The 19,470-nt window shown below is 44.1% G+C and overlaps 1 protein-coding gene across 3 annotated transcripts in view; it reads right to left on the reverse strand.

Moving 5' to 3' along the window:
- Positions 1-683: 683 nt before the first annotated feature.
- The window catches only part of slain2 (SLAIN motif family, member 2), a 71,721-nt gene continuing 52,934 nt past the window's right edge, over positions 684-19,470 (reverse strand). For 2 of the 3 annotated variants that reach the window (XM_038791234.1, XM_038791233.1), the window contains 2 exons: positions 15,724-16,021; positions 684-3,678 (listed from right to left, as the gene is read on the reverse strand). In XM_038791234.1, the coding sequence (XP_038647162.1) occupies positions 3,612-3,678; positions 15,724-16,021 (365 nt within the window). In that variant the 3' untranslated portion in view covers positions 684-3,611. Of the gene's footprint in view, positions 3,679-15,723; positions 16,022-18,494; positions 18,538-19,470 lie in introns of those variants that run through there. The other variant, XM_038791235.1, reaches the window with a different exon arrangement.

Here is a 19,470-nt window from a genome sequence, read left to right on the forward strand (position 1 = left end):
TTCTGAAACTATCCAATTTGTTCTCTTCACCATTTTACAGTATGTAGTCATTTTAGTTGCAGTTTTCAAGAGGTAATCTACCAGCCAAGTTCAGTGAAATTCAGCATAAATAATGATACAGTTCATCAAGCTCCGATTTGAATGAAAGGAAATAGTTTCACCAATTTTTATACTCCCCCCGCTCCCCAAACACACACAATACATGGTTTGGCATAAAAATCAGAAAACCTTTTCAAACCCAGCAGCAAAAGTTTTATTCAAGGAGATAGCATCACAACTTAATTTTCATTAGAAAGGAATTGTAGGAGAGTTGATTTATGCAAACGTACAAGTTACAATGGTTTTGATCAAGATTATATTCCTTGGTTGTTAATTTCCTTTTCCATAGCTGATAGATTAATTGGCAGAATGCAAGGTAAAGTCACCATAGTCCCAGATGACCATAGACTGCTTTCCCCTTAGAGGGAGAGTTGACTGGTGGTGATTTAACCTGAGGATCACCACACCTCAGGCGTGGTGCAAGATTGAGAAGGCGGGGCCTTCATGAATAACCTCAGCTGGTACAGGAATTGAACCCGGGCTGCTGGCCGTATTCTGCAACACGAGCCAGCTGTCAAACCAATCAGTTGGCCAGAAACCTTCTTCTGTTCAATAGAATTAAACTTCAGTAATACAAAATGAAATAGTTTTCCAATGTCAAGAACTGTTTATTTTTTTCTCCAGACAGGATGATTCTTGCATTTTTTTTTTTAAAACAAGTTCATTAACATTACAAAAGTTACATAGCAGAGCAAAAAAATTAAATATTGAAAGCAATATATGACCATTTATTTACATTGAGTATTATCTACTCCAAGCTATTGGCACAAAAATTAATCCACATTCAACAAAATAATAATTTCAAAAATGAATTTAAATTATAGGCACTATTTTTTATTATATAAAATTAAGAATTCCACACTTCTCAAGTGAAAGCAAGTTTATTTTGCCCACAGGATTTTAGCTCAATGTTGTTTGCATGTCAAATTTGTGATTAATTCATCTAAACTAAACCACTGTGGGTGGATTAACATGCCTTTAAATTTACTGATCAATTCATTCTTAAGGTTACCATAAGGTTTTATTTTCATCCTGTGTCTCGTGATACTGCAGTGTGCAAGTGTATACTTGTGTATCTATACTATATTAAAACAAAGTATTCCATTAAGAACAAAAGAATGTCACCGTTGTGTACTGCCAATGTTCAAAGTAATTTTCTGAAAGAAGTTCCACAACTTGGAATGGGTTTGTGGTTACATCACTTCGCTCCCACAAGGTGTTGTTCAGAAGGATTTTTTAGCCATCATTCCGCATCAAGTTTTCAAACATAATATTGCTCCTGTGGAAAGGACTAATCCAAACATTCTACTTTTGAAAAGACTGTTTACCTCAACACAAATTCAGAAATAATGTAATTTGTAATGAAACCAAATGTTTAATTGCACTGCCCATTCTCGGGACTGCTTTTAGATAGTAAATGGCAATTTGGAAAATATTTAATAAATATAATTCCCTCATTTAGGAATTTACACATACAGGGCAATCAAGTTGTACAGGTATAAAAAAATTGACAGTAAACAGAAGGATTACATTTGAACAAGTTCTTTCCCCATTACATACGATTATGTTCTCATGAATCCAGAGATTTTCAGATCTATCCAATTTGTAGAATTAAGTTGACGTGACACTTTACTTCAGTTGGCCATTTAGATTGGCAAACACAAGTAAAAATCACATTCAGCTCACCCACTGTTCACATGGTATCACATGCTTACTCCACACAATAACTGTAAATCTAAGCATCTGTAACCCACGCCCACCTCTCTTTGTCCACTCTGTCACCTTATTCATCCATCATCTCACACCCATCTCATTCATTCACTGTCTACTCACTCAACTTTCATGTTTATCCCACTCATTCACTGACTACCTCTCCTGGCACACTTATCCCACCATTTGTTATTGGCTTCAGCACATGAATATTAAGGGAATTTTGGAAAGGCTTTCTTCTAAATTTGCAAATGAATACTCCCTGTAAATAAATCCAAAAATACTCTTCTTAAAACAATTAGCCTCAGATGATTAATGTGACTGTCAATTAAAGCTATTTTATGGCATCACTGTAAAATAATAAACTTAAAACATACTACTGTCTGTAGTATGAAAATATATTTAAATGTAAACTCAATCTTTCATCAGAATATACATGTCTTTAAACACTGTAATTACTGAATATAGTACCTACCAGGCTGCAGTATTTATTGAACAGCTCCAAGCAACTGTGTTTGTATAACAGGATATGAGTGCATAGATAGAACTATGTTGCATTGTTTTTTTTAAGCACTGTGGTGTGATCAGATTACAACTTGAATGGACCGAGTTTTCACTGCCCATCTTTTAAGGAAACATAAGTTACCAAAACAGCGCTGCATGCTGAAAACCTGGTTGCACATTAAAGCTACTCTTTCCTGAGCCAGTGCTATACAATTTGACAAAAACAATTGTGTAAAACACACTTGACACGAAGCCCTTTGGCAATTAAACAGAAATTGTCAACTGCAACCCACCACCCCCACTCCGATACTGAAGGTTTCCCTACCAATATTTTTTCTTGATGTGGGCAAAAGTTAAACAAAGTGTCTCACTTACAATATACACTCAACTTTCAACTTAAGCCATTTATCCACATGTATTTTATCTGCACAAAGCACCATTTAGGTTACGACTTGTCTTTTCTTACTAAATTTTCAGTCAGTTATAAAGTACAACAGGTCACAACTCCAGTGATCACCAGCAGAGCGCCAGAAATTACATCAACTTCAGTTTTTACAATTAAAACTTATTGGTGTAATTTTAACTTTAAGTGAGCAAAACATTTCAGTGTGATATTACCATTAGGGCGTTAACATAAATTACTACAAATTAAAATAACATTCTCCACCCACCCCCCCAACCCCAAAGTTTCACAAATAAAGTTAGAAAAATGTGTAATTTGTCTTGTTTGTCACTCAAGGTATTCAGAACTATAACACTTGGGATGCTTTTATATCCTGAAATAAATCGGATTACGAGTGGGCTGGATTGTTGTGACACTATCTGCCCATCACGATAATGGAATTGTGCCTTGCTTTACTTCCAATACATCACATTTGTAACTGGTACAATATCTGATTTGTACAAAACAGGATTTCACAAGTAGTCTTTTACTGACTATTCTAAAGTCTCAACAGTATAAGTTGTCCATTTCCCCCTACCAATGGTTGTTGTAAGCTTTTTCTTTGGCATTTTTGGGATTATGTCCAGACCTCTGCTTTTTTTTGAATGAAGACAAATTGCTCATAAGCATTAAAACAATGGACAGTCATGGAAAAACTGATTGTATATGTATGAAAAAGTCTGATGTTTAATGTCAATAAAGTGCTACTCCATGATCTCCACCAATTTGTGCTGATTTATGGCAGAGAACTGGATTTCTCAAATCCTACTAAATCTCTCTGAACAGTTTTTAAGTAAAAAGTCCTTTTGTTTCAGGAATAGTAGCGGAGCAAGCTTCAGACTTTTGTGTAATCAGTTCAATAGCAACCATCTTTCCAGCTTTCATCTCGAATGTTGCCATAAGTCTTCGGAGTTGGCAATGACCTGGAAGTTGAGTTATAGGAAGAGAAATGAATACACTTGACAGTACACTATTGTGCTTTGATTGTAATTTAAGTTGCACAACTTTACATCATTGAATTTTGTTACATAATTTACATAATGGACAATGGTAAACAGAAAGCTGATACTGTACATTTAAATCAACTGTATATTTTGATCAAACACGTGTAAAGTGGTTAGGGTGCACAACTCACCCCCTTCAATGAACAGTCACATTGACGTGACAAGTTCTAGAATTTTCAAAGGCATTTTCAAAGTGGGGGTGGTGACCCAAGGGTGGGCCGTGGAGCCGTCCATCACGGCGTTCCCGTGATCACGTGAATTCACGTGCAAGAGTTGCAGCAGCCGGCTTTTAACACAGCTAATAAAATGCGGGCGCACTGCGCACGCATGCCCCTTATCAGTACGCATGCGGTCAGAGAGATGGACCTGAAACTGGGGTCAAAGTGCGATTGCAGCATGTTGGCGGCAGACTGCGTGGTGGTCACCGATGATGAACAAGGCTATGACCTCGATCGGTTTTGTATCCCTAAACATTACTAAAATAATCTGGAGAGAGAGTACATATTCCGCATGATTTAATCATGTACAGAACTGAACGTTTGGCAAGGGACATAATGAAAGCCATCGAAAATCATCACAGCGTCGCCCTCTGTGTACTGAAGGGTGGGCATATGTTTTTGCTGACCTTTTAGACTACATTAAAGCATTGAATCAAAATAGTGACCAGTCAATCCCAATGAGGGTGGACTTCATCCGCTTGAAGAGTTACTGTAATGATCAGTCAACAGGGGAGCTATTCTGAGTTTACGAACCGAGGTACGAAATCCACGCTTTCCTCCCAAACTGCTATAACACATCGAAGACGACAGCATTAATAAAGAAACTGTAAAAGAACTGGGAAGCCTGACTCCAAATGAAGCTGACTGAACTTGTGTCTCAGCTTTGACAGCACATTAAAAACACTGCAAAAGTCAATGAAACTGTTCGCATTCCGGAATATCGTCTCCGAGGAGTGCTGAGTAAAACAAGCATTTTGTTGCTTTTGCCCTTCATGATGACTTATATGTGCAAGGTTTGATTTTCCGTCCTCACAAAGATGAAGACGACACAAAGGAACTGGCTGAATCCTGCACCTGATATGTGCATAGCCCTCTCCTCCCGTGAACCTGACTGGAGTGAGATCATGCGGACCAAGCAGGCTCACCTCTCACATTAAAGGTAAGACAAAATAGTGGGTCACAAATGTCGGCCGGCGGGAGCCGTGGGTTGCAAAGGTCGGCCGGCATGGGTCCCAAAGCTTGGCCAGTTGTAAAAATGGGTCCCCGGAAAAAAAGCTTGAAAAACACTGCTCTAGCCAGTGTGAAACAGGGATGTCTAAACTCTGTCCTCGTTAGTCATATATTAAATTTAAATCTATGCTTCCATCAATTCATATACAGTTCAAGTTTCTCATACAAAGACATTAATCTTGGACATAGCCCTAGCTGAGAAAGATATATTAAAGATATATATATAATAAATATAATATATATCTGAGATCTGCGGCAAACCTTACCGAATATTAAAACGTTAATGCACAAATTCTTATTGAATGGCAAATATGCATTACATTTAGAAACATTGTGAAATTTAGTAGTATTCAATTAGACTACATTATTAGCAACATTCGTTCCAAGCTGAACAGATCTACACAGAATACACAAGGTACAGCTTCTCCTGGGTCATGCTTATAGCCATGCATGCTCTCAAAGATTGGGCAAATTAACACTAAAAATTATGAACTTCCATGTGGAAGTTGAATTTCCACACTGTTTTGCACTAGCTTAAAAATCCATATGCTATAGGCTATGACACCCTCAAATTAAATCAATCACTTCTGTGGGTTTCCATGATTACCACCACTACTTGAGATGGAAGGAGGCAATGTTTTTGCCCCTATTAGTTTGTAGACAATATATCTCGAAAATGTACAGTCAGATTTCAATAAAACTTGGTACATACATAGGATAAGGTCCAAGGGACAGCTCATCAGTTTTTGGTGAATATAGGAATCCAGATCCTGGAGTTACTTTTAAGGGATGAATTTACATTGGGAGACTAGAGTGAATTGTCTTTCTTTTAAAAGAATGTTGTAGGTTGTTTTATTGAGAATGTTGATTGTTTTAGAATGTTGTGGATTGTCTCAGGTGCTGTGATGGAATTTGCCACAGTTGTCAAAATACGAGCAGAGTTTTCAGAACAGGCTGTTGGTTTTTTTTTTGGTTTTTAAAAAAAATAATTTTTATTGAAAAATTTTGATTTTATACAACATTGACGCACCTTAGTAAAATACCGAAAATAACAATAATATTAACAATCATATACATTTGCCCCATCCCCATGAACAACCCAGCATTTTAACAACAACGCAAATTAACACACTACAAAGTTACAGAATAAACACTACAATAATGCACCCCCCCCGGGTTGCTGCTGCTATTGACCAAGTTACCTATCTCTGAGCCAGGAAGTCCAGAAAAGGCTGCCATCGTTTATAGAACCCCTGTATTGATCCTCTCAGGGCAAATTTGACCTTTTCCAATTTTATAAAGCCCGCCATGTCACTGATCCAGGTCTCCACGCTTGGGGGCCTTGCATCCTTCCATTGTAACAGAATCCTTCGACGGGCTACTAGGGACGCAAAGGCCAAGACACCGGCCTCTTTCGCCTCCTGCACTCCCGGCTCTACCGCAACTCCAAAAATTGCAAGTCCCCACTTTGGTTTGACCCTGGATCCAACCACCCTCGACACCGTCCCCGCCACCCCCTTCCAGAATTCTTCCAGTGCTGGGCATGCCCAGAACATATGGGCGTGGTTCGCAGGACTCCCCGAACATCTGGTGCACCTGTCCTCACCCCCGAAGAACCTACTCATCCTAGTCCCGGACATGTGGGCCCGGTGCAGCACCTTCAATTGGATGAGACTAAGCCTCGCACATGAGGAGGAAGAGTTGACTCTCTCCAAGGCCTCCACCCAAGTCCCGTCCTCTATCTGCTCCCCGGGTTCCTCCTCCCATTTAGCCTTCAGCTCCTCCAACTCCTGCATTACCTTATAGATGTCAGACACCTCCCCCTCTCCTACCCACACCCCCGAAAGCACTCTGTCCATCGTCCCCCGCGAGGGCAGCAAAGGGAATCCTTCTACCTGTCGTCCAGCAAACGCCTTTACCTGCAGGTATCTGAACATGTTCCCTTGGGGAAGGCCAAATTTATCTCCCAGTTCCCCCAGGCCCGCAAACCTCCCGCCAATAAACAGGTCCCTCAATTTGCTGATGCCCGCCCTTTGCCACCCCCTGAATCCCCCATCCGTGTTCCCCGGGATGAACCGATGGTTGCCACCCAGTGGAGCCTCCATCGAGCCCCCTGTTTCCCCCCGATGCCGTCTCCACTGTCCCCAGATTCTTAGGGTCGCCGCCACCACCGGGCTCGTGGTAAACCTCTTAGGGGAGAGCGGCAACGGTGCCATTACCATGGCACCCAGGCTCGTACCTCTACATGACGCCATCTCCATTCTTTTCCCGGCCCCCCATCCCCCCTCCATCACCCATTTACGCACCATTGACACATTGGCTGCCCAATAGTACCCCAGAAGGTTGGGCAGCGCCAGCCCGCCTCTATCCCTTCCTCGCTCCAGGAACACCCTCCTCACTCTTGGAGTCCCATGTGCCCACACAAAGCTCAGAATACTGCCGGTCACTCTCCTAAAGAAGGCCCTGGGGATAAATATGGGCAGGCACTGAAAAAGGAACAAGAACCTCGGAAGCACTGTCATTTTGACGGACTGTACCCTCCCCGCCAACGACAATGGCAGCATGTCCCACCTCCTGAACTCCTCCTCCATCTGATCTACCAGTCTGGTAAAGTTATGCTTGTGGAGAGTCCCCCAGTCCCTGGCCACTTGCACCCCCAGGTACCTAAAGCTCTCCCCTGCCCGCCTAAGCGGGAGCCTACCAATTCCTTCCTCCTGGTCTCCAGGATGCACCACAAACACCTCGCTCTTGCCTAAGTTTAATTTATAACCTGAAAATGTCCCAAACTCGGCTAGCAACTGCATCACTCCTGGCATCCCTCCCACCGGGTCCGCCACATACAGTAACATGTCGTCGGCATACAACGACACCCTATGTTCCTCTCCACCTCGCACCAAGCCTCTCCACCTCTCTGAATCTCTCAACGCCATCGCCAGCGGCTCGCTTGCCAGTGCAAACAAGGGGGACAGGGGGCAACCCTGCCTGGTCCCTTGGTAAAGCCGGAAGTACACCGACCTCCTCCTATTCGTGGCCACGCACGCCATCGGGGCCTCATATAGCAGCCGTACCCATCTAAATCAACCCTTCACCAAATCCAAACCTCCCCAACACCTCCCATAGTTACCCCCACTCCACTCTATCGAAGGCCTTCTCCGCATCCAGCGCCACCACTATCTCTGCTTCCCCCTCAATCGCCGGCATCATGATGACATTCAGCAATCTCCGCACATTCGTGTTCAGCTGCCTTCCCTTCACAAAACCTGTCTGGTCCTCGTGCACAACCCCTGGCACACAGTCCTCTATCCTGGTGGCCAGGATTTTTGCCAGCACCTTAGCATCCACGTTGAGGCGAGATATGGGCCTGTATGAACCACACTGCTGGAGGTCCTTGTCCTTTTTAAAATTAACGAGATCAGCGCCCGCGACATCATCGGGGGCAAAGTCCCCCCTTCCCACGCTTCGTTGAGTGTCCGCACCAGCAAGGGGCCCACTAGGTCCACAAACTTTTTATAAAATTCCACCGGGAACCCATCCGGCCCCGGTGCCTTCCCTGACTGCATCTGCTCGATCCCCTTAACTAGCTCCTCCAGCTCAATCGGCGCACCCAGCCCCTCCACCTTCTCCTCCTGCACCTTCGGGAAAGAAAGCCTGTCAAGGAACCTCTCCATTCCCCATCTCTCCCCCGTTGGCTCCGACCGGTACAGTTCCCCGTAAAAGTCCTTGAAGACCTCATTCACCTCTACCCCCTTCCGCACCACATTCCCACTCTTGTCTCTCACTCCAGCAATTTCCTTAGCCGCATCCCGCTTGCGGAGCTGATGAGCCAGCATCCTACTCGCCTTGTCACCATGTTCGTACACTGCCCCTTGTGCCTTCCTCCACTGTGCCTCCGCCTTTCTAGTGGTCAGCAAATCAAATTTAGCCTGCAGGCTGCGCCTCTCCCCCAACAGTCCCTCCTCTGGTGCCTCTGCATACCTCCTGTCCACCTCCAGCATCTTTCCCACCAGTCTATCCCTCTCAGTCCTCTCCCTGTGTGCCCGGATGGATATCAGCTCCCCACAAATTACTGCCTTCAGGGCATCCCAGACCATCCCCACCTGAACCTCCCCCGTATCATTCACCTCAAGGTACCCCTCAATACTTGCCCGGACCCTCCTACACACCTCCTCCTCCGCCAACAACCCCACATCCAACCGCCACAACGGACGTTGGTCCCGCACCTCCCCCATCTCCAACTCTATCCAATGCGGAGCGTGGTCGGAGATTGCAATGGCCGAATACTCGGCCTCCTCCACTCTTGGAATCAGTCCCCTACTCACCACGAAGAAATCTATCCGAGAGTAGACCCTATGTACGTGGGAGAAGAAAGAGTACTCGCGTGCCCTCGGCCTCACAAACCTCCATGGATCCACTCCACCCATCCGATCCATAAACCCTCTCAGTACCTTGGCCGCCGCCAGCCTCCTACCCGTCCTAGAGCTGGACCGATCCAGTGAAGGATCCAACACCGTATTAAAGTCCCCCCCTCTGATCAAACCTCCCGCCTGCAGATCCGGGATCCGTCCCAACATACACCTCATAAAGCCCGCATCGTCCCAATTTGGGGCATACACACTTGCCAGTACCACCTTCTCTCCTTGTAGCCTGCCCCTAACCATAACATACCTACCCCCCTTATCCGCCACCACCTCCGATGCCTCAAACAACACATTTTCCCCCACCAGAATCGCCACTCCCCGGTTCTTCACATCCAACCCCGAGTGGAAAACCTGCCCCACCCATCCCTTCCTCAGGCGGACCTGGTCCGCCACCCTGAGGTGGGTCTCCTGAAGCATTGTCACATCCGCCTTTAGCCTGTTCAGGTGAGCCAGTACCCTCGACCGCTTCACTGGCCCATTCAACCCTCTCACATTCCAGGTGACCAACCGGATCAGAGGGCGTCCCGCCCCCCTCCCCCGTCGACTAGCCATAGCCCGTCCAGAACAGGCTGTTGTGTGTGCATTGGCCTGAAGCTTCCTCAGTGAGATGCAAATTCTTAATTTAAAGATTTCTTTTTTTAAAGCTTTTTAGAGACAGAATATAAATCAGACAAGGAAAGGTCTTAAGAACGGCTAACTGTAAAAACATTGAGTTAAGAGCGTGGTGAAAGTAAGCACTGTGAAAACTTATTGTGCCCATTTCAAGGTCTTGGAGATGACTCAAAATTAAGCTGTTTTTTTGAGTCCAAGGTCTATAAGTGTCATGCCTTAAAAGCAATGGAAAGTAATTTTTCTTAATTTACTGAACAACCGACTACACCAATGTAACTAGAAAATCATAGAAATTTGCAACATAAAAGGTCATTCAAATCATCACATGTGTCAACCAAGAAGAAATCTTGGGCATGATTTAACAGAAACATTTCAAAGTCTCATTCTGGACTTGATTGACGGGTGTCTCTTAATGGCCACATTGGTGAGATCATGGCCCGTAGATAACGGCACAGAGTGTTGGAAATAAGCCCCCACCAGCTTCTCGCCATTACTGGCTCTCTCTCTCTCTGTCTGATTCGTGCCTCAGCATCTCGCCACTAACAAAAGGGGGGCTCTTTTAAACACTCCCTCACCACCCATTCCCAATCAACACACAAACATGGTGGGGCACAGACCTGCTCCTTCCATTGGGAATGGCGATCCTGGCCAGGCTTCGACACCGTTGATATGAGACGGGACACCCTGTTGCCCTAATGCCCTCCCTTTGTTTCCACAGGAGGAGATTGGCCATATGAAGCAGGAAAGGGCCAAGACTTTTGCGGGGGGGGGGGGGGGGGGGGGGGGGGGGGTGGGGGTAGTATCAAGATTCCAGTCCTCACCCTCCATGAGAAACAGGCCCTGGAAATCGTGGGTTGCGTCACAGAGTTGAGGATCCACTGTCCCTTCACCCAGTTGACCTGTGTCATGAGAGTTGTTGTTCATGTCAGACAAAATGATCCTTCCCTCTCACTGACCACATGCCCATTCTCTCGCAGGATCTCCATCTGATGGGGCCAGGCCATCCAGAGTCGTCACGCGCCCCCCCCCTCCTACCACCCTGCCACCCAAGAGACCTCTGAGAGCTCCGAGGAGACCACCATCAACGCGTCACAGCTATCACCCCCACCTTGTACCAGTGCAGAGACACATATCTCAATAGGCGACAAGTGGACAGGCTTCTGGGGCACAATCTGGTGGGCACCACGCAGTTGTTAATGCACATCAGGTGGAGGCAGGAACATAGAACATAGAACGATACAGCGCAGTACAGGCCCTTCGGCCCTCGATGTTGCACCGACATGGAAAAAATCTAAAGGCCATCTAACCTACACGATGCCCTTATCATCCATATGCTTATCCAATAAATTTTTAAATGCCCTCAATGTTGGCGAGTTCACTACTGTTGCAGGTAGGGCATTCCATGGCCTCACCACTCTTTGCGTAAAAAACCCACCTCTGACCTCTGTCCTATATCTATATCTATTACCCCTCAATTTAAGGCTATGTCCCCTCGTGCTAGCCACCTCCATCCGCGGGAGAAGGCTCTCGCTGTCCACCCTATCTAACCCTCTGATCATTTTGTATGCCTCAATTAAGTCACCTCTTAACCTTCTTCTCTCTAACGAAAACAACCTCATGTCCATCAGCCTTTCCTCATAAGATTTTCCCTCCATACCAGGCAACATCCTGGTAAATCTCCTCTGCACCCGTTCCAAAGTTTCCACGTCCTTCCTATAATGAGGCGACCAGAACTGTACGCAATACTCCAAATGCGGCCGTACTAGAGTTTTGTACAACTGCAACATGACCTCATGGCTCCGGAACTCAATCCCTCTACCAATAAAGGCCAACACACCATAGGCCTTCTTCACAACCCTATCAACCTGGGTGGCAACTTTCAGGGATCTATGTACATGGACACCGAGATCCCTCTGCTCATCCACACTGCTAAGAATTTTACCATTAGCCAAATATTCCGCATTCCTGTTATTCTTTCCAAAGTGAATCACCTCACACTTCTCTACATTAAACTCCATTTGCCACCTCTCAGCCCAGCTCTGCAGCTTATCTATGTCCCTCTGTAACCTGCAACATCCTTCCGCACTGTCCACAACTCCACCGACTTTAGTGTCGTCTGCAAATTTACTCACCCATCCTTCTGCGCCCTCCTCTAGGTCATTTATAAAAATGACAAACAGCAACGGCCCCAGAACAGATCCTTGTGGTACGCCACTCGTAACTGAACTCCATTCTGAACATTTCCCATCAACCACCACTCTCTGTCTTCTTTCAACTAGCCAATTTCTGATCCACATCACCCTCAATCCCCAGCCTCCGTATTTTCTGCAATAGCCGAGTGTGGGGAACCTTATCAAACGCTTTACTGCATAATAACATAATAATAATCGCTTGTCACAAGTAGGCTTCAATGAAGTTAGTGAAAGGCCCCAGCCGCCACATTCCGACGCCTGTTCGGGGAGGCCGGTACGGGAATTGAACCCGCGCTTCTGGCCTTGTTCTGCTTTACAAGCCAGCTGTTTAGCTCACTGTGCTAAACCAGCCCCGTTAAACCATCCAAGAGACAGCATTCAGAGGTGTGCTGGATGCCAGGACACAGCTGGGCCCCAGCCAGATGCCAAGCCCTGGACATTGTTCTCCCAGAACTGATGGAAATGATAGGTCACAGCAGTGAGATTCAGGAGGAGATGTCAGCGACATTCTAGCAAGTGCATGGCCTTTTGGAGGAGTCCCAAATGCTACTGGCGCTGGAGATGATGCCGACAATGCGTTGCACCGAGGCCAACACTGCTATGGCGGCGACTGCAGTGGAAAGTCGGGAGCACAATGCCTGCATCTTGAGTGGTGTCTAAGGCATGGCTCAGTCCATGACGACCATAGCTGAGGGCCTAGTCGATGAGAGACATGTCACAGATGCAGGTAGACATTGCCGATGCACTGCAGAGCATGGTCCAGCCACTGAGGACCATCGTTGAGGTCGTTGACATCAAGGTGCAGACAATGGCGAGTCCCCAGGACTGCCAAAGCCAGATGACTCAGGTCTCAGGAGCTCAATCCAGTTCCCTATCCAGCCCACGGAAGCCCCTAGGGCCCTACTGGCACCGTCAGGGAAGAGGAAGTGCTGGAGGCCTCCCACCAAGGAGACAACGGCAGTCTCCAGTTCTTCTGACTCTCTTTCTCCCCCCCCCCCCCAGGTGGCTCGGCAATGTCAGGAGGCTTTGCATTCAACTTCAATCTCGCTAATGAGACAGAAATTAGTGCAAATGAAGGTTAATGATATGATCGCCATATTTGGGAGAGATCTGGAACTTGTCATTGGGAGCCGGCTGGTTAGATTGCAAGCTGATTTTTACCTGGCAGGAATCTTTGATTTTTCCGCTATTTTGGCATTTTCTGTTATTTAACCGGCGCGCCCAAATCCATGCCGGGCGCAATACTGATTAAATCGGGCGGCTAATCTAATCCCACTCTCAGTAGTAACTCTTGTAGGTTACGGCACAGCCAGCGTTTAATACCAAGTACAACAGGTTCTGCATCTACCACCCATTCAGGCAAAGAATTCCAGATCACCACTTCACTTCTCCTTGATCCCCTCTAAACTTCATACCTGTTACCCCAAATCTATGCCACCTGGTTATAGGCCCCTTAACCAAGAGGAACAAGGGATTAACTATCCATGTTATCCTCTTCCACCAATTCTCTTGCTCGCTGTTTTCCTCTCCTGCTCTGACTCACTTACTGCTTTGCTCTTCCAAACTCTCACTTTTGAGAGAGGGAGACCAGCTGGAGAAAGGGGCGAACAGGAGAGTGAGGGAGATGTGGCAAGCTAGAAGGGTCAGCAGTGAGCTGTTCCGGGGAGGATTACGCAGGAGATTGTCGGTCCAAGGTAAAATGGTGCTAAAATGGAAATCTCAATATGAAGTGCGCATACTTGCCCCAATTTATTGAGGACGTTAAAATGGAATGACTTAAAATGGGGCAACTTAAAACTGGGACTGCACTGTGTTGACTAGAATTTCACACAGTACTCCAATGGCAGCCTAGCTGCTGTTTTATACATTTGCAGCACAACCATCTTGCTCTTGCATTCTATACTTTGCCTAAAAAAGGCAAGAATCCCGATGTTTTCTTGATCACCTTATCTTCCTGTCCAGCCTGGTGTTGTTGGCTGACCCAAACTTGTGCAAAAGTGATTGAGGATTATATGGGGTTTAATAGGAATGGAGCGGTTTTGCCATCAGTGATGTGGAAAGCTTGGAAGGCGGTAGTAAGTGGTTAGATCATCTTGTTCAAGGCTCAGGTGGACAGGAAAGCAAGAGAGGAGTGGCAGTGGCTAGTAGAGGAAATTTGAGGTGGATGTATGCGGGGGATCCTAATCTGGATTTTCTGTGAGGAGAAAAGAACAACAGGCAAGGTTTGACCTTCTGTCCACAGGAAAGGCGGTTTGGCAGTGGAGACGAGTGAAGGGGGCTGTATACGAGTATGGGCAGAATATACAAAGGCAAGATTTAATCAATGGGAGGTGCCACGTTACAGCAAATTATGATCTTTGTGTTTTACATATAATTTGCAACCCAGAAACAGGTTGCTCAGCTCAATTGATCTCGGCAAGCATGAATGCTCCACACAAGCCTCTTCCACCATTTAGTCTAACTCTATCAAGCTTTTCTTTCTATTCTTTCACTCGCACAGACTAATCTAGTTTCATCTTAAATGCATCTATGCTAATTGTCTCAAGTACTCCCTGTGTTACAAAGTTCCACATTCTTATATTCTGGATAAAGAAGTTTCTTCTGAATTCCTGTTGAATTTATTAGTGATTTTCTTAAAATTTACGACGATATCCATCTATTAAAAATGGCTTAATTTTAAAAGACCTCTATTAGGCCACCCCTCAGCCTGCTCTTTTCACAAAAAGAGAGCTCAGACAGTTCAGTCTTTCTTGATTCTTACAACTTCAAGCCTGGTACTATCTTTGTAACTCATTTCGCACTTTCTTCGGTGACTCTACTTAAAAGAGGACACGGTACAGCTTGGGTCAATGAGTTATGTATTATCCCCTTGTCTCTTTTGACCCAAGTTCAAATCTTGTCGTCCCCCCCAAACCATGCAGTGCAAATTGGAAGACGTTTTGACTCTTTTGGTGAATTTCACAGAACTGCTACATATTTTGTGAAAGACTTGTTCTGCAATAGAGGGACCACTTTCTCTCTAGTGTCTTGCTTAAAGAAAAGTTAATTCTCTACATGTGAACTAAGACATTATGTAATGCTACATGACAATTAAAGCTAGATAACTGCATATTTCTTTTGAACAGAAATCAGAAAAAAGAACCTTGCTTATTATCCTCCCTGGATTTATTGTTGCACCTCAGTTGTGTCCAGCTGAGTCTAATTAACTTGAATTGGGAAACCTTTGACCTACGTGCCCAAACTATTCATAACTTGCTAATTTCACAGAAGCCAACGATAGTTGATAGCAGGTACCTACCATCATAAAATTCAGTCCGAAAAATCTGAGGCTTTTTTTTAAAGTTTGGCAAACAGTAGAACAGTGCCACAAAAAGGAAAATTAATTAATTATTCTGCCTGAAATTATAGCTATTTGGTTTCCACACAGCTTATTGAAATGTTTGCTGTGTCCCTCAGTTAGCATTGAGAAATTTGGTTTCATGTAAATGAAAAGTTCTGCTGTTAAATGCTTACCTTCTAACAGGCTGTGCAAGCTTACTCCGAGGCACTGGTATCCCCCCTCCAGTAGAGGCACTAGGTCGCGGCAAGCCACTCCGACTCCCTGCAACTTGTCCTTTATTAGGATTGATGCCACTTGCAGCAGTGTGACTTGGAGAACTGAGACACTGAACAGTGGGCCCTGATGCAGAACTATTGTGGTTAGATGCAGAGTTTGTGGAAACAGGCCCTGGATTCGCCATTGCTTTCAGTGGCTGTCGGAGAGCCAATGGAGATGGTGTGGTAGGAAGCCTGAGCTTACTTGGAGAAGGTACTGCAAAAAAAAAAGGAAATACTACATGTAGATAATTTTTCTTGGACAACGTGCATTCCAGAAAATGTCTGATATAATTACTCTTGCCATAATCTAACTTCACTTACATTTTGAAACCTAAACTTCTGTGAAGAAAAGACCTTATTGAACCAACACATTTTCAAACACCAGAATCTTTACACTGCTTCCACAAATACAGAATGGCAGCACTGGAATAGTGCACCCCTCCATAACTGATGTTACAGTAATTGTACTCCGGAGTTAAAAGTGGTCAAATACATCAAATATTACCTGTTCCCAATTAATTCTGAGCGATTTTAAAACTTCTGTCAACATTTCTTGACTATTATATTTAAGTAAATTGATATCTGAACTCATTTATATTTCTATAACGCACAGTAACAAATATTTGCTTGGTGTATAAAAAAATATTTCAGGAATGACACCACATTGACCTGTTAATGTATGATGCAGGGGCTGGTTTAGCACAGGGCTAAATCACTGGCTTTGAAAGCAGACCGAGGCAGGCCAGCAACATGGTTCAATTCCCGTACCAGTCTCCCCGAACAGATGCCGGAATGTGGCGACTAGGGGCTTTTCACAGTAACTTCATTTGAAGCCTACTTGTGACAATAAGCGATTTTCATTTTTCATGCTGCTTTTTAGAGTATTTAGTGTTTGCTTTCTTTACTCAATCCAAATATACTGCCTGAACTAACTTAATATAGGCAATATACTGTGGATGTCAAACGGATTTGAAACGTTAACTGTTTTATCTTCCTACAGATGCTGCCAGACCTGCTAAGTTCTTCCAGCACCCTCTGTTCTTGTTGCAGTAAATCCATTGCTGCCCTTGACATTCTTTACCAACAACATCTGGAAATCCCTTGCTTGGAAAACTAAAATACCAACATGGACTCAAGAAACATCTTATCAGAGGCACTAAACCTAACAAGTTATAGGCAATCATAAAGAATGCAAATTCAGTAACAAACTTTACTGATAAGGATATATTTTTAATCCTTCATCATCAGTGTTTTCCAACTGATTTAAATTATTCAACCCCTTTGCGAGTTCTAAGGACTTCTGTCAAATAGTCTGAGAGATAGGCCTTTCAGCAGCCTCCATAACGTTACTATCTGACTGACCCATTCCACTGTTAAAGCAGCTGAACCAATGTATGCATGAAGAAAACAAGTTAGTTCAAATTAAATTCTGCGTTGAGAGAAGAAAGGTCATCCTCTCATTTCAGTTACAAAGCACTCGAACTTGACAGGGCAATCACATGAATTAGGCAAGGACAAAACAGGTGGCAACGGTGGCTGAGAGACTTCAAGTGAACTTGGCTCTATGTCACTGTTGCCACCTTCAATCTTCCACAAAGCTTAGATCAGTTTGCTCTCAGGTAGCTCACCCATTTCCCACATTGTTCACTGCATCAGCAAGGAAAACAAAAGAGTTTGGTACAAAAATTAAATTTCTACAATTATGGCAGAGAATGCAATTCCTGCAGTAACTAAACCATACTGCCACAATCGGACTTTTTGTGTTATCGAGTTATAAAACTTGCTACAAATTAAATCTTGAAATTAGAAGTTGATATCAAGATCTAATATCAAAAAAATAACATTTTTAAGTTCTATCTGGGACAACACTTGGGCACAGTACTGAAAAGATTTTTTTCACAAATATGGGACAAAACAAAATTAAAGTGAAAATAAACTGCTACTTATAGAAATCATTGAATATCCTTGATTGCAAACTCTAATCCACTGATTACATGCCTGAATATCACTTGACGTCTGAAGGATCAAACAAAATTGCAGAATGTTTCTGTAATTAACATTGCATTTCTTTTCTTAATCAGTACTTATTGCATTCCAACAACATTCCCCCACTGCACCAGTCTCGACAGCAATGCACGACAGTAGTATTTGATCATCTCAGTCGTCTATACTTATCCTTGCAACCACAATGAGTCAGGACAGAGGCGAGGTTTTCCAAGGAATATCTCGGCTTTTGTAGGAGGCATAGGAAGAAATCAAGAGTTGAAGGGCAGCACGGTGGTTAGCATTGCTACCTCACGGCGCCAAGGTCCCAGGTTCGATCCCAGCTCTGGGTCACTGTCCATGTGGAGTTTGCACATTCTCCCCGTGTTTGCGTGGGTTTCACCGCACCAACCCAAAGATGTGCAGGCTGGGTGGATTGGCCACACTAAATTGCCCCTTAATTGGAATAAAAAAGCAATTGGGTACTCTAAATTTAAAAAAAGAAATCAAGAGTTGCAAATAGCTTTCTCACGGGAAGTAAGCACAACTGCAATTTCTTCCATGGCACATTCCTAATCATAATGAAAACTGGGCAGACAGAAAGAGATTTAAATCTCTTCCCACAGGGAAGGACACATTGAGGTACTTTGAATTATTTTTGTAGCACTGTAGTTACAAGGCAGCATTGGTAAATAAGAGGTTACCTGCACATCTTCTTGATCAAGGAATGACACTGCTGCTGGAAAGCTGGATAATTATGTTTGAATGAAGACATTTTTTGAGGTGAAAGAAAGAACTGTTAGGTTAAGTATCCATGGGAGTCAAGATATATATATGATATACAAATATTAGTGAGGAGTATTTTGTTTTACAAATAATAATTCACTTCAAAGTTATTTATATAGCACTTTTAATAATGAGATATTTATCCCTCACTGTAAGGTTTAAATGCTGGACATAAATGGTCTTAAGTACTATTACTAGATCTACTGTACCGATTGTACTGCAGAGTTCAGTCACCTCATCCTCCTTGTTAGGAATTTGGGAAGTTAATGAGATTACCAGTGAATTTGAGATGAAAATAAAATAACAGAAAAGTAACAAGACTATCAAGCATCTGGAGGAATAATAAGATGTAATTTTCCCAGTAACAAGGTTATCAGGAGTCGAGAGGCACTGAGGTGCAAATAGCCATATCAGAAACATTGTTTACCAGAGATCAGTGGAGTTATACAAATGACCACCCTACCCAAGCCCACACCTCCACACTATACCCGTAAGCCAGTAACCCCAGTTAATCTTTTTGGACACCAAGGGCAATTTAGCATGGCCAATCCACCTAACCTGCACATCTTTTAGACTGTGGGAGGAAACCGCACCCAGAGGAAACACACGCAGACACAGGGGAGAATGTGCAGTCTCTGCGCAGACAGTGACCCAAGCCGGGAATCGAACTCGAGACCCTGGAGCTGTGAAGCAACTGTACTACCGTGCCGCCCAGTGGGGTTCTTAACATTATTTTATCATCTCGGCCCTTGTTTAGTTCATTGTACCCTGTGCAATTACTTCAGCATAAGGTCTTCTACCTCTTGTTCCATCATGTCAACAGATGACTCTACTAGTCCTAGTCTATATGATGCCTCTCTGTATCATAGTAAGAAGGCTTAGAACACCAGTTTA

Source organism: Scyliorhinus canicula, chromosome 3, assembly GCF_902713615.1.
Source record: "Scyliorhinus canicula chromosome 3, sScyCan1.1, whole genome shotgun sequence".
Taxonomy (NCBI): Eukaryota; Metazoa; Chordata; class Chondrichthyes; order Carcharhiniformes; family Scyliorhinidae; genus Scyliorhinus; species Scyliorhinus canicula.